The sequence below is a fragment of the Gopherus evgoodei genome, chromosome 3 (genome assembly GCF_007399415.2).
Source record: "Gopherus evgoodei ecotype Sinaloan lineage chromosome 3, rGopEvg1_v1.p, whole genome shotgun sequence".
Taxonomy (NCBI): Eukaryota; Metazoa; Chordata; order Testudines; family Testudinidae; genus Gopherus; species Gopherus evgoodei.
This window is the reverse complement of record NC_044324.1, coordinates 204,258,186-204,274,058: the sequence shown is the minus strand read 5'-3', so window position 1 is coordinate 204,274,058 and position 15,873 is coordinate 204,258,186. Positions and strand designations below refer to the sequence as shown.

General features: G+C 44.1%; 1 protein-coding gene across 1 annotated transcript in view; it reads left to right on the top strand.

Moving 5' to 3' along the window:
- The window catches only part of USP34 (ubiquitin specific peptidase 34), a 311,265-nt gene that overhangs the window by 113,644 nt on the left and 181,748 nt on the right, over window positions 1-15,873 (top strand). The window contains 3 exon segments of the mRNA XM_030557848.1: window positions 2,163-2,377; window positions 3,443-3,558; window positions 3,641-3,768. Coding sequence (XP_030413708.1) covers window positions 2,163-2,377; window positions 3,443-3,558; window positions 3,641-3,768 — 459 coding nt within the window.

Below are 15,873 nucleotides of genomic sequence, written 5' to 3'. Positions count from 1 at the left end.
GGCAACAAAAATGACTAGGGGGCTGGAGCACACGTGACTTAGGAGGAGAGGCTGATGGAACTAGGGCCTAGTCTACACTACGCGTTTAAACCGATGTTAGCAGCGTTAAACTGATTTAACGCTGTACTCGTCCACACTACGAGGCCCTTTATATCGATATAAAGGGCTCTTTAAATCAGTTTCTGTACTCCTCCCCGACGAGAGGAGTAGCGCTAAAATCGGTATTACCATATCGGATTAGGGTTAGTGTGGCTGCAAATCAATGGTATTGGCCTCTGGGCGGTATCCCATAGTGCACCACTATGACCGCTCTGGACAACAATCTCAACTTGGATGCAGTGGCCAGGTAAACAGGAAAAGCCCTGTGAAATTTTGATTTTCATTTCCTGTTTGCCCAGCGTGGAGCTCTGATCAGCACAGGTGGCAGTGCAGTCCCAAATCCAAAAAGAGCTCCAGCGTGGACCGTACGGGAGATACTGGATCTGATCGCCGATCTCAGCCAGGGGCACCCATGATAGCAGCAGACAGCACAGAAGGACAGATAACTGTCATCTCATTGCCAAATTACACTGGCAGCAGACGGTACAGAACGACTGGTAACCGTCTCTGCTATCATGCAAAAGCAAATGAATGCTGCTGTGTAGCGCTGGAATATCGCCTCTGTCCGCGGCATCCAGTACACATACGGTGATTGTTAAAAAAAAAAAAAAAAAAAAGCTGAACGGGCTCCATGGTTGCTGTGCTATGGCGTCTGCCAAGGCAATCCAGGGAAAAAGGGCGCGAAATGATTGTCTGCCATTGCTTTCCCGGAGGAAGGAATGACTGACGACATTTACCCAGAACCACCCGCGACAATGATTTTTGCCCCATCAGCCACTGGGCTCTCAACCCAGAATTCTAAGGGGTGGGGGAGACTGCGGGAACTATGGAATAGCTACGGAATAGCTACCCACAGTGCAACGCTCCGGAAATCGACGCTAGCCTCGGACCATGGACGCACACCGCCGAATTAATGTGCTTAGTGTGGCCGTGTGCACTCGACTTTATACAATCTGTTTTATAAAACCAGTTTATGTAAAATCGGAATTATCCCGTAGTGTAGACTTACCCTAGGATTGTTTATTCTACAGAAGAGAATGAGGGGGGATTTGACAGCTGCTTTCAACTACCTGAAAGAGGGTTTCAAAGAGGAGGGATCTAGATTGTTCTCAGTGGGAGCAGATGACAGAACAAGGAGTAATGATCTCAAATTGCAGTAGGGGAGGTTTAGGTTGGATATTAGGAAAAACTTTTTCATCAGGAGGATGGTGAAGCACTGGAATGGGTTACCTAGGGAGGTGGTGGGATCTCCTTCCTTAGAGGTTTTTAAGGTCAGGCTTGACAAAGCCCTGGCTGGGATGATTTAGTTGGGGATTGGTCCTGCTTTGAGCAGGGATTGGACTAATGACCTCCTGAGGTCCCTTCCAACCCCAATATTCTATGATTCTGTGAATGGTGGTTGAAGCATGAAGGGATATATGAATCTTTAGTGCATCTGGCACGTAAATATCTTGCAACGCCAGCTACAACAGTGCCATGAGAATGCTTGTTCTCACTTTCAAGTAACATTTTAAACAAGAAGTAAGCAGCATTACCTCCTGCAAATTGTAACCAACCTTGTTTGTCTGAGTTATTGGCTGACCAAGAAGTGAACCTGTAGGCTCTAAAGTTTTACATTGTTTTATTTTTGAATGCTGTTTTTTTAAACATAATTTTACCTCTGCAAGCTCAACTTTCATGATAGATATTGCACTACATGACTTGTTTGAGGTGAATTGAAAAATATATTTTTTTGTTTTATACAGTGCAAATATTTGTAATAAAAAATAAATAAAAAGTGAGCACTGTACACTTGGTATTCTCTGTTGTAACTGAAATTAATATATTTGAAAATGTAGTAAACATGCAAAAATATTTAAAATAAACGATATTCTATTGTTAACTGCGCAATTAGTCGTGATTTTTTAAAATTGCTTGACAGCTCTAATAAAAATATTTTTTATTTCATCTGTTGTGATAAATTATATCTGAAATATATAGTAATTGAAATTTATAAAATTAGCTTTATTGTACAAAACATGTTTCTGAAATTATTCATTTTAATGCTTGTCTGTATTTTACAGACACATGGTTGATGATATGCTAAGTGCAGATGATGTCAGTTGTAGTAGTTCCCAGGTTAGTGCAAAATCTGAAAAAAATATGGCTGATTTTGATGGTGAAGAGTCTGGTTGTGAAGAAGAACTTGTACAGATTAATTCACATGCTGAGCTAACGTCTCATCTTCAACAGCACCTTCCTAACCTTGCTTCTATCTACCATGAACACCTTAGTCAAGGTAAGAGTTAGTAATAGTAAGAAAAAAAAAAAACCAACCCTTTTTCTTTACTTCTAACTTGAATTTTGTCTTTTTAAAAATAAACTCTCCAGTAATTTCAACAAACAGGTAATTTTAAGAAAATGAACGAACAAACAAACCACCAGCCAACTCCCCCCAGTAATGTGTGAGCATGCACAAAGTGTGTAAAACTATTAACAATGTGGAAGATGCTGTATTATTTCAAAGGATTTCTTTGTACCCGTCATATGCTATATAAATATATTTCTCTATATGTTTTCTTTCATTTCTATTGTCAAATGATTTGTATGCAAGATAAAATAAAAACTAGTGGACTATCGATCACTTTTTTAGCATTCTGCTTGAGATCTTATCCAGTTGTTTTTCCTTGTGAATACCCAAATTATGAATTTGAAAAGGACCTTATCCTAGTTTCCTTTTGATATCTTTAATTTTGCACGTGCAAATAATTGTAGCCTAGTACATACTATTGTACGCAGATAGAACTGATGTATTTTAAACATATTAGTTTCTTAGACATCTAAATGTTATCAGTTATCAGTGGTGCTCAATTTAAGAAGCAAAACTGCACCTATCAGTATTTGTTCATTATGGATTCCAGATGCAAAAGAGTGGTTTTAAGAAAATCTGTTACTGAAATAATAATTTTTTGGTGGAAAGCTAAATTCCTGGTTTTATTGTTGCTCTGTTGGATGGAAGAGACCGCTTAAAAATCACAGTACAATATAAGGGAGGAAAATTTTGACATTCATTGTGTCCTCGCCATGATGGTTGTTTATGAAGACTCCAGTCCTCAGGTCTACAGATTGATTTTTTTTTTTTAATTTTTTTTTTTAAAACATGTATGCGAGTATATCTTCCATTAGCAAGGACAAACTATGAGCTTTAGGTTAATCATTCTTGCATGGTTATGTTGCCTTGGTTTTCTTTTGAGTGTCTCCATGTGTGCAGAAAGTCTTCAACTATACTTTTTTTGGATTTTGGATTATTCAAATTAGGTGTTTCTTTGTGCATATTCAATAATAGCGTCTGTGTTTTGCTTAGGGCCAGCAGTTCATAAACACCAGTACAATAGCAACGCAGTGACGGATATTAACTTGGATAATGTTTGTAAGAAGGGAAATACTCTTTTGTGGGATCTGGTCCAGGATGAAGATGCAGTAAGTTAAATATCAGAAAAGAATATCTACCGAAAGAAAATAAATAGATACTTGTCAATATCTTTTCTCTTACTTTCTGTAGATTCATCTCTCTGAGGGATTAATAAATGAAGCAGAGAAGCTGCTCTGTTCCTTAGTGTGCTGGTTTACTGATAGGCAGATCCGAATGAGATTCATCGAAGGCTGCCTGGAAAACTTAGCAAATAACAGGTAACTGAAATTATTTATGCTATCACAGATTATTACATTTATCTGTTTCTGTGTTCATGTATCAAAATAGACATTTCTTTCTTTAAGCATATGCCTTATAATGGTCATGTTGAATATATATTAGTTTCTTAATCTTACTCAAAGGCATTGTGACAGACCCAGGCCAGTGGGGTGCAGGAGTCTGGTAGAGGGCAAATATACTGGTCACTGGGTGAGTAGTTTTCTGTTCCCTGAGTGACCAGAGCAGGGGCTGCACTAGAGTAGGCAGGAACTTGCTAGAACCAATTAAGGCAGACAAGCTGATTAGAACACCTGCAGCCAATCAAGGCAGGCTAATCAGGGCACCTGGGTTTTAAAAGGAGCTCTCTCCAGTCAGATGGGGAGGAGCCAGAGGAGAGGAAGTGCGTGTGAGGAGCTGGGAGTAAGAGACACAAGGAGCTGAGACTGAGAGGGTGTGCTGCTAGAGGACTAAGGAGTACAAGCGTTATCAGACACCAGGAGGAAGGTCCTGTGGTGAGGATAAAGAAGGTGTTTGGAGGAGGCCTTGGGGAAGTAGCCCAGGGAGATGTAGCTGTCACACAGCTGTTACAAGAGGCACTATAGACAGCTGCAAATCCATAGGGCCCTGGGCTGGAACCCGGAGTGGAGGGCGGGCCCTAGTTCCCCCTGATCAGACACAGGAGGAGCTGATCCAGACTGTGGGGGAGATCACTGAGGAGAGCAAATCTGCCAATAAGTGCAGGACCACCAAGGTAGAGGAGGAACTTTGTCACAGCATGTTAAAGCTGATATGGGTAAAACATAAAAGTAAAGGTGGCGAAAAAAAGCAATCTGAAGAGTAATGTGAACCTTTCTGATATCGCTTCGAACTGGGACCTGCCGAAGTCTCTGGACTTCAAATTCTGTAAGTTGATGCCAGTCAGTGATCCCCACTCCAGCTGCATAAAGTGCCACAGTGATGGTCACATTAGGTGTAAATGCCCTATCTGAAAGGGATTCACTCTCTGGACCAAGACAAAGAAAGAGATTAGTTGGGTCAGAGACATTCTTATGGAGGCAGCTTTATGCCCACATTCAGTACTGAACCTTTTGGTGTGTGGAGACTCAGATTCCACACCTTTCTCAGTGCACTGCCAGACTTAGTGGCACCCCATATTGAAGGGTGTCTGATAGAAGACATTCTCTCTCTAGGGCCCTGCAAGAAGCAGGCAATCCTGCTTTTTCTTCAAGGGCTTAGTCCCCATTGGCCCACCATGAGAAGCCGAGTACTGAGGTTAGGGCAGCCTTTGCAAGATGGTCCCCAGTACCACACTTGGATTTTCTTGAGTCATCAGCTCAGGAACCTGATCAGACACTGTCGAGATTGCTGTCTTTGTCTGCAGCACCAACTTTGTAAACAGCTTTGTTGGTACCAAGCATGCCTGCAGCATACACAGCAGCACAGGACCTCCTGTGTTTGTCAGTACCATATTTGTTGCCCATGTAGGATGACTCACTTCCTGCTTCCCTCTCGGTAACACAGGTGTTCAGTGTCTGTTTTGCTTCAGCCTTTATTGGAAGGTTAATGATGACCAGATACTCAGTACTAACAACAAGGGGAAAGGAACACAAGCCAGAATAGGGAAAGAACAAGTTAAAGAATATTTAGATAAGTTAGATGCATTCAAGTCAGCAGGGCCTGATGAAATTCATCCTAGGGTACTTAAGGAACTAGCTAAAGCAGAGGTTCTCAAACTTCATTGCACCGCGACCCCCTTCTGGCAATAAAAATTACGACATGACCCTAGGAGGCCAGATGGAAGCCTGAGCCTGCCCAAGCCCTGCTGTCCAGGGATGGGGTTGGGGGGAGCAAAGCTGAAGCCCAAGGCCTGTAACCTGAGTCCCAACACACAGGGCTGAAACCCTCAGGTTTTGACCTTTGATGGTGAGGCTTGGGCTCGGTCTTCAGCCCTGGGCCCCAGCAAGTCTAAGCCAGCCCTGGCTAACCCATTAAAATAGGGTTATGTCTCATTTTGGGGGTCCTGACCCACAGGTTGAGAACCTCTGAGCTAAAGCAATCTCAGAACCATTAGCAGTTTTTTTAGGAACTCCTGGAGATCACGTGAGGTCCCAGAAAACTAGAGAAGGGCAAACCCTTGTTATAAAAGAAGAACAAAGAAGACCCAGGGAATTATAAGCCAGTCAGCCTAACTTCAGTACTTAGAAAGATACTGAAACAAATGACTAAACAACTTGTAAGCACCTGGAGGATACTAGGGTTGTAAGGAATAGCTAGCATGGATTTATCAAGAACAACTCATGCCAAACTAGCCTAATTTCCTTTTTTGACAGGTTTCTTGCCTAGCTGATGGGAGGGGCAGGGTGGAAGCAGTAGATGTGATATTTCTTGATTTTAGTAAGGCATTTGACACAGGGAAACTAGGAAAATGTGATCTAGATGAATTGCTGTAAGGTGAGTGCACAACTGATTGAAAAACCATACTCAGAGTTATTGATAGTTCGCTGTCCGAGTGGGAGGGCATATCTAGTGGAGTCCGGCAGGGGTCTGTCCTGGGTCCAGTTATTCAGTATTTCCATTAATGACTTGGATACGGGAGTTGGAGGTATGCTTATAAAATTTACAGATAACCCCAAGTTGGGAGGGGTCACAAACACTTTGAAGGACAGTATTAGAAATCAAAATGCCCTTGACAAATTGGAGAATTGGTCTGTATTAAACAAGATGAAATTCAGTAAAGACAAGTGCAAAGTACTTTACATAGGAAGGAGAAATCAAATGCACAACTACAAAATCAGGAATAACTGGATATGTGGCAGTGCTTCTGAGAAAGATCTGGGGATTATAGTGGAGCATAATTTGCATTTGAGTCAACAATGTGATGCAGCTTTGAAAAAGGCTAATATTATTCTGGGGTGTATTAACAGGAGTGTCTAATGTATGTCGTGAGAGGTAATTGTCACAGTGTATTCGGCGCTGGTGAGGCCTCAGGTGGAGTTTTATGTCCAACTTTTGGTACAACACATTAGGAGAAAGTGGATGAATTGGAGAGAGTCCAGAGGAGAGCAACAAAAATAATAAAAGATTTAGAAAACCTGGCTTCCCAGTAAGGTTTATAAAGAACTGGGCATGTTTAGTCTTGACAAGACTTCAAGCACTGTTATAAAGAGGACAGAGATCAGTTGTTCTCCATGTCCACTGAAGGAGGGACAAGAAGTAATGGGCTTAAACTGCAGGAAGGGAGATTTAAGTTAGATATTAGGAAAAGCTTTCTAAGAACAGTTAAGCTTTAGAGTATGTTTCCAAGGAAGGTTGTGGAATCTCCATCATTGGAAGTTTTAAAAAACAAGTTGGACAAACACCTAGGGATTACTTGGTCCTGCCATAGCACACGGGGTTGGAATTGATGACTTTTGAAGGTCCCTTCAAACCCTAAATTTCTCTGATCCTTTGATTCTGTGAGTTTGTGAAAGGCACATGTGCTGCCCTGAAAGGTACCGCTTTGATAAAAAAGTTCTCTGGCTCTGGTGCATTGACACATGGATGCCTAAAATGGAATGGACATGTGCACTATATCTCAAAGAACAACAATTATGGAAGTGGTAGGTAACTGTTTTTCGAGTAATGATCCCTGCGTGGATTCCAAATGCAGGTGCGCATGCGTGCCATGTGCCGGAGCAGGAACTATTCATAGTAGTGCCCATTGACCCGCGCATGTATCCTGCATCGGGCACGTGGTGCGTCCAAGGCTTAAGAGGCTACACGGGTCGATGCCACTCCAGTTTTCTCGTACTGCCACATGGCCAGAGTCTGAACTCCTGTTCCTCTGTGCTTTTAGCCACCTAAGAGTACTGCTTTCTAACCTTTCATTGTATATAGTTTTCTTATCTAGTTAGTTGTCCGTTATTCATTGTAGCCAGTTAGGTGCTCTCTTTGGACTTCTCCTCTTGAGGACTCCTCCCTTCTGGCCCGGGGACTATGTCCCATCAAACCAGCTTAAAAAATTGTGCGTCGTGCCTTTGCTCCTTCATTGTGAGTGATGAACACACCCGTTGCCTATACTGCCTGAGTGAAGCCCACATAGTTTCCCGCTGCTCCATCAGCTGTTCATTCCTGTCTCAGACCCAAGCAGCTCATGAACTTTGTCTCTGTAATTTTTTAATGGAGGAAGCAATGCGTCTGCGTGTGCAACCAGACCTGGCTCTGATGCAACCACGGGCGCAGCGTCCATCACCAGCAGTGAGCGCCTCATCGAGTCCCACGTGTGGCACTGACAGCACTGTTGCATCTGCCTAAGCCCTACTGCGTGCACAAGCACGAGTACAGGCATAAAGGCAGTTCCCTGATGAGGACTGCCTCAAAACGCAGTGTTACTTCCCCGAGCCATGATGAGAAATCGTGCATCACAGCAGAAGGTCCAACTTCTACTTTGGCCCTGAAGAGAGTATGCACAGAGCACTGCTCCAAATGCCATCACTCACCGTCGGCCCTGTCCTCCATGCCGACACTGGGACCTTCATTCTCAGCACCGTCAACTCCACCAGGACCCTCGGGCTTGACGCACCTGGTTCTGCGTACTTGGGGCCATTTATTGCATCTGACACTGTCGACAGCGCTTATGTTGCCCTCTTCGAGCACTCCACCGCACTCCGGACCTCCACCCGGCTCCCTTCTCCGGCCAATGACAGACGAGCCCCACTTGATCGTCGACCGTCCTCCTGCTCCCCGCCTGGTACTGTCGGTCCTGTTGGCCGCAGTTGCACCCATTGGCCCCGGCTGCACCATCAGAACCTCCCATCCTTACAGGCGCTTGGTCATCACCGGAAGACGCCCTTATTCAGCCTTCCCTCTCACCACCAGATGACCATGCACAGTACTGGTCCCTGCTCCATCATATAGCTACCTCTCTGTTTCATGGTGGAAGGTGTTCAGGACTCCAAGGACCATTCCTGGACATCCTTCAGCCACCCAGACCCCCTTGTACGGCCTTACCCATCCATACCACCATATTACAACAGTCCCAGGCGGTGTGGCACATGCCAGCATCTTGTGCCCCTACACTAAAAAGGGCAGAATGCTGGTATTTCAGTCCCTCGAAGGCCACCAACTTTCTTTTTACCCACCTACTACCTAACTCCGTGTTGGTCAACGCCACCACCAAATGTGCCAGACAGCAACATTTCAAATGCTGCTCCCTGACTGCACTGCCAAGAAACTAGACTTGATGAGTCGCAAGGTTTATTCATCAGCAGGGTTACAGTTCCGCATCACCAGCTGCCAGGCTATTCTTGCCAAATACAACTCTGTCCTACTCCAAACTGGCTGACTTCCAAGACTCTCTTGCACTAGACCGCCAGCAGGAATTCCAATGCCTGATAGATGAGGGGAAACTGGGAGCCAAGGTCATACTCCAGGGCGGGGTTAATGCTACAGACACTGCGTCTTGCTTCTTGGCATCTGGCATAGTCCTCCAGTCTAGCGACTACCCTAAAGAGGTCCAGACTACCCTCGAGGACCTTCCTTTCGATACTAAGTTATTCAGTGACAAAATGGATGAGTCTCCTCACTCCTGTAAGGATTCCTGAGATACATTCCGCTCCCTGGGCATCGATAATCCAGCCTCCACCCGTCAACACCAACATCCACCCCTGTGCCCTTGCCCACGGACCACTTATCAGCCATATCCCCAGTGAACACTTGACTCACCTCGCCTCTGCTCTGGCTTTCAGCAACCCCGACATTTCTCTTCTGCCACCTCTACCTTTCACTGACCATTGAAACAATCCTTTTGATTCTTCCCTCAAGATCTGCGTAGCCTCCTTGGGCCCTCCAGTCTCGCCACAAGTTGTCTTCAGAGGTCATCTTGTCCTCTTTGCCCACAAATGGGACAGAATCACCTCTGACTGTGGGGTGCTGGACATCATCTATCAGTGCTACCTCATCAAATTCCTCTCCTTCCCTTCTGGCCACCCTCTGGACCTTTCACAAGATCATTTTCTCTACAATGCCCCTCTACAAGGGTGCTATAGAACCTGTTCCATGATGTTACCATAGCCGTGGCTTCTTTTCCCACTATTTCCTCATTCCAAAGAAAGGGGATGATCTTTGCCTGGACCTCTGACTCCTGAACAAGTTTATTCACAACTCTTGTTTCAGGTTGGTCACCTTTCCCCTCATCATCCCCTCCTTTTCTCATGGAGCATGGTTCGCAGCTCTCAATATGAAAGATGCATACTTTCATAGACATTCTTCCCGCTCACCGCAAATTCCTTCACCTTATATCGGGCGGTGCCTATTATCAATTGTGTATCCTTCCCTTCAGGATTGCTACCTTCCCTCCTTCCGCCTCATGTCTTCAGGTGAAGGTCTTCGTGATTGTGGCGGCCCACATGCACAGGCCATACCCTTTTTCCTTACCTGGACAACTAGCTTCTCGTGGCACCCTCTCACTCCCACTCTCTTACCACCATATGGATTCTATGCACCCTAGATATTGCATCAACAGGGAAAAGTCGATCCTTGTCCCTCCCTGAACACTTACGTTTATAGGGGCACAGCTGGACTCTGTTGAGACCTGTGCCTTTCTCCCCAAGGACTGCTTTGCCACCCTCGTTTCCCTTATTGTGATGCTCTGATGTTATCCACACATACATGTCCGTTACTGACTCTCCCTTCTGGGCCACATGGCTGCTTGCACTACTATTATACAATAAGAACATAAGAACGACCGTACTGGGTCAGACCAATGGTCCACCTAGCCCAGTATCTTGTCTACCGATGGTGGCCAATGCCAGGTGCCCCAGAGGTAGTGAACCTAAAAGGTAATGATCAAGTGATCTCTCTCCTGCGATCCATCCCCACCCTTTGACAAACAGGCTAGTAACACCATTCCTTAGACTTTAAGGTCAGAAGGGAACATTATGATTATCTGGTCTGACCTCCTGCGCAACACAGGCCACAGAATTTCACCCACTCACTCCTGTAACAAACCCCTAACCTATGTCTGAGTTATTGAAGTCCTCAGATTGTGGTTTAAAGACCTCAAGGTGCAGAGAATCCTCCAACAAGTGACCCGTGTCCCACACTGCAGAGGAAGACGAAAAACCTCCAAGGCCTCTGCCAGTCTGCCCTGGAGAAAAATTCCTTTCTGACCCCAAATATGGCGATCAGTTAAACCCTGAGGATGTGGGCAAGACTCACCAGCCAGCACCCAGGAAAGAATTTTCTGTAGTAACTCAGATCCCACTCCATCTCACATTCCATCACAGACCATTGGGCATATTTCCCTGCTAATAATCAAAGATGAATTAATTGCCAAAATTAGGTTATCCCATCATACCATCCGCTCCATAAACTTATCAAGCTTAGTCTTGAAGCCAGATATGTCTTTTGCCCCCACTACTTCCCTTGGAAGGCTGTTCTCGAACTTCATTCCTCTAATGGTTAGAAACCTTCATCTAATTTCAAGTCTAAACTTCCTAGTGTCCAGTTTATTTCCATTTGTTCTACTGTCCACACTGGTACTAAGCTTAAATAATTCCTCTCCCTCCCTGATATTTATCCTTCTGATATATTTATAAAGAGCAGTCATATCTCCTCTCAACCTTCTTTTGGTTAGGCTAAACAAGCCAAGCTCTTTGAGTCTTCTTTCATAAGACAGGTTTTCCATTCCTCGGATCATCCTAGTAGCCCTTCTCTGTTCCTGTTTCAGTTTGAATTCATCCTTCTTAAACATGGGAGACCAGAACTTCACACAATATTCCAGATGAGGTCTCATCAGTGCCTTGTTTAATGGTACTGACACTTCGTTATCTTTGCTGGAAATACCTCGCCTGATGCATCCCAGGACCACATTAGCTTTTTTAACGGCCATATCACATTGGCGGCTCATAGTCATCCTGTGATCAATCAATACTCTGAGGTCCTTCTCTTCTGTTACTTCCAACTGATATGTTCCCAATTTATAACTAAAATTCTTGTTATTAATCCCTAAATGCATGACCTTGCACTTTTCACTATTAAATTTCATCCTATTACTATTACTGCAGTTTACAAAGTCATCCAGATATCCCAGTCCTTTTCTGTATTAGCAATACCTTCCAGCTTTGTGTCATCCTTAGACTTTATTAGCACATTCCCACTTTTTGTGCCAAGGTCAGTAATAAAAAGATTAAATAAGATTGATTCCAAAACCGATCCCTGAGGAACTCCGCTAGTAACTTCCTTCCAGCCTGACAGTTCACCTTTCAGTATGACCCATTGTAGTCTCCCCTTTAACCAGTTCCTTATCCATCTTTCAGTTTTCATATTGATCCCCATCTTTTCCAATTTAGCTAATAATTCCCCATGTGGAACCGTATCAAATGGCTTACTGAAATCGAGGTAAATTAGATCCACTGCGTTTCATTTGTCTAAAAAATCTGTTACCTTCTCAAAGAAGGCGATCAGGTTGGTTTGGCACGATCTACCTTTTGTAAAACTACCATTGACCTTAATGTCCTTAACTGCTTTCTCCTTCAAAAATTCCAAGACCTTGCATGCTACCGATGTCAAACCAACAGGCCTATAGTTACTTGGATCACTTTTTTGCCCTTTCTTAAAAATAGGAACTATGTTCGCAATTCTCCAGTCATACGATACAACCCCTGAGTTTACTGATTCATTAAAAATTCTTGCTCATGTGCTTGCAATTTCATGTGCTAGTTCCTTTAATATTCTTGGATGAAGATTATCTGGGCCTCCTGTTTTTTTCGCATTAAGCTGTTCAAGCTTGGCTTCTACCTTGGATGTGGTAATATCTACCTCCATATCCTCATTCCCATTTTCATCCTACCATTATCCCCATTAAAGACTGAGGCAAAGTATTTGTTTAGATATTGGGCCATGCCTAGATTATCCTTAATCTCCGCTCCATCCTCAGTGTTTAGCGGTCCCACTTCTTCTTTCTTTGTTTTCTTCGTATTTATATAGCTATAGAACCTTTTACTGTTGGTTTTAATTCCCTTTGCAAAGTCCAACTCTACATGGCTTTTGGCCTTTCTCACTTTATCCCTACATGTTCTGACCTCGATAAGGTATCTTTCCTTGCTAATCCCTCCCATCTTCCACTCCTTGTAGGCTTTCTGCTTTTTCTTAATCACCTCTCTGAGATGCTTGCTCATCCAGCTTGGTCTACAACTCCTGCCTGTGAATTTTTTCCCCTTTCTTAGGATGCAGAAACTTGGAAAACTAATAGTTTTTGCAACTTTGACTTGAAGTAATTCCAGGCCTCCTGCGCCTTTAGATTCACAAGTTCTTCAGTCCAATCCACTTTCCTAACTATTTTCCTAAATTCTTTAAAGTTAGCCCTAAAAAACCCTAGTCCCAGATCTATTTTTGTGCATCCTTCCATCTAGTTTCAACTGAATTAGCTCATGGTCACTCGAACCAAGGTTGTTCCCTACAACCATTTCTTCTATGAGGTCCTCACTACTTACCAAAACCAAATCTAAAATGGCATCCCCTCTTGTTGGTTCTTCAATTACTTGGTGAAGGATCCATCAGCTATCACATCCAGGAAAATCTGAGACCTATTATTATTACTAGCACTTGTCCTCCAGTCTATATCTGGGAAGTTAAAGTCTCCCATGATCACACAATTCCCATTAGTATTTACTTAATTAAAAACATTAAAGAGGTCTCTATCCATATCCAAATCGGATCCTGGCGGTCTGTAGCAAACCCCAAGCATGGTGTCAGGGGAGGCTCTAGTAGCTTTCTTTCCCAGTGTGATTTTTGCCCAGACAGACTCTGTCTTATCCATTCCATCCCTTCTTATTTCTTTACAGTCTACCTCATCATTGATATACAATGCTACTCCACCTCCTTTTCCTTTATTTCTGTCTTTCCTAAACAGCACATAGCCTTCAATACCTGTACTCCAGCCATGACTACTATTCCACCATGTTTCTGTTATCCCTGTAATATCTTCTTCCTGCACTAATAGCTCTAGTTCCTCCATTTTGTTACCTAGGCTCCTTGCATTAGTGTACAAACATCTTAATTTTTGCCATTTGGCTTCAGTGACATTCTTTACGCAAGTAGGCCCAGACATTCTACCACCAGTATCACCTATTAGACTGGTATCTACACTACCCTTCCTACTTATGTCCATTCTCATACCCACAGCTGTATCCTTTCTTACTTTGTTTTCTTCCTTTTCAGTGTTAAATTCCGGCATGGAGATTACCTGGACATCTCCCAACCATCTCCCCCAAATTCCTAGTTTAAAACTCTCTTAATCAGTTGTGCCAGCCTCCATCCTAGAAATCTATTTCCCTCCTTACTCAGGTGAAGTCCATCCCGAGAGAACAGTCCTCTTTCCATGAATGCTTCCCAGTGGCCGTACATCCCAGAGCCCTCCTTATAGCACTGCTGCCTGAGCCATCTGTTGATTGCCATAATCTTGTCACACCTTTGTCGCCCTTCTCTAGGAATATGCAGAATCCCGCTGAAGATCACCTGAGCCTGGATTTCCTTAAGCGTCTTCCCCAGCCTGGCAAAGTCTCCCTCGATACATTCCAGTGAGAATCTAGCAGTATCATTTGTTCCTACATGAAGGACAATCAACTGATTCTTTCCCACTCCTGTTTCAGCCTCAGGTCCACATCCCGTATCTTAGCACCTGGCAGATAGCACACCCTTCTGTTCTCCGGATCAGCTCTAGTTACAGGCCTGTCTATTCTTCTCAGTAAGAAGTCCCCAATCACGTAGACCTGCCTTTTCCTGGTGACAGTGCGATTCTCCAGTCTGTCCCCTGTTCCCTCTGGCTGCAAGTCCTCTCGATTTCTATTGTCCCTTGCAATCCTCCACAACCCATCCCATATCCTCCTGGGGCTCATATTTGGTGTTGTCTCCATTGATCTCATCCCTTCTTCCTATAGAACTAGCTGCTCTTCTGTTCTTCCTTGCCCTCTCACCTTCAGCGACCACCTGCTGTGCCCCTTCTTCATTTTCCAACTCCACAAACCTGTTCCTGAGCTCTATTTCTCCTTCACTAGTCCATCTTTTCCTCTGCCTGGTTCTCTTAATCACATGCTTCCACTGTCCACTTTCCTCACCCAGCAGTGCCCCTCAGAATTCTTTGGTTCTTCTTCCATCTGCAAGTCTGAGCTTTTCCCTTCAGCCTCCTCATGTCTTTGCTCCATCATCTGCTCGAACCCCCTTCTAAACTCAACCAGAGTTTCCACCTCCATCTTCGGATCTTTCTTCCATCAGCTCTACCAGTTGGCACTTCTTGCAAACAAAACTCTTATCAGGTACCCCCTCCAGGATCACGTACATGCCTCAGCTTCCACATCCAATCATCTTCATTGTGTCTTCCACTGCTGCCTCTGTTTCGGTCATAGCCTTCCCACCTAAAACCTATTAGTCCAGGAAACACAAAACAAACCACCACCACCCACAGCAAAACAAACCCTGAACAGGCACCAGAACACTGGCAGAACACCAACCACTCCCTTCATTAGCCTGTCTATTCCTCGTTCTAGGTCTCTTAGTCTCCCCCGCAAACTCCCCTTGCAAACCCCCACTGAAACTCCCCTATTTACAGCTCTGTTGGCTGGCTCCTGTGCCGCTGCAGCTGTCTATGCTGCTGCCTAACTGGCTGGCTACCTTTATAGGATCCCTAAGCAGGGAAACCCTGCCCCCTTATCAGGGCTCAGGTTCTCTCCCAGCACACTGCCCCTACTAGCTTCCACACATATAACTACAAAATATAATACACAAAATACAAAAACCTTCTCCTCCAACAGAACTCCCACTGAAACTCCCTTGTTTACAGCTTTGTTTGCTGGCTCCTTGCCCATCTTGGCGAATAGCCATTAATGGACTTAACCTCCATGAATTTATCCAGTTCTCTTCAGAACCTCCTCAGGCAAGAAGTTCCACAAGTTGACTGTGTTCTGTGTGAAGAAGAAGTTCCTTTTATTTGTTTTAAACCTACTGCCCATTAATTTCATTTGGTGACCCCTAGTTCTTGTATTATGGGAATAAGTAAATAACTTTTCCTTATCTCCTTTCTCCACATCACTCATGATTTTGTACACCTCTATCATATCCCCCCTTAG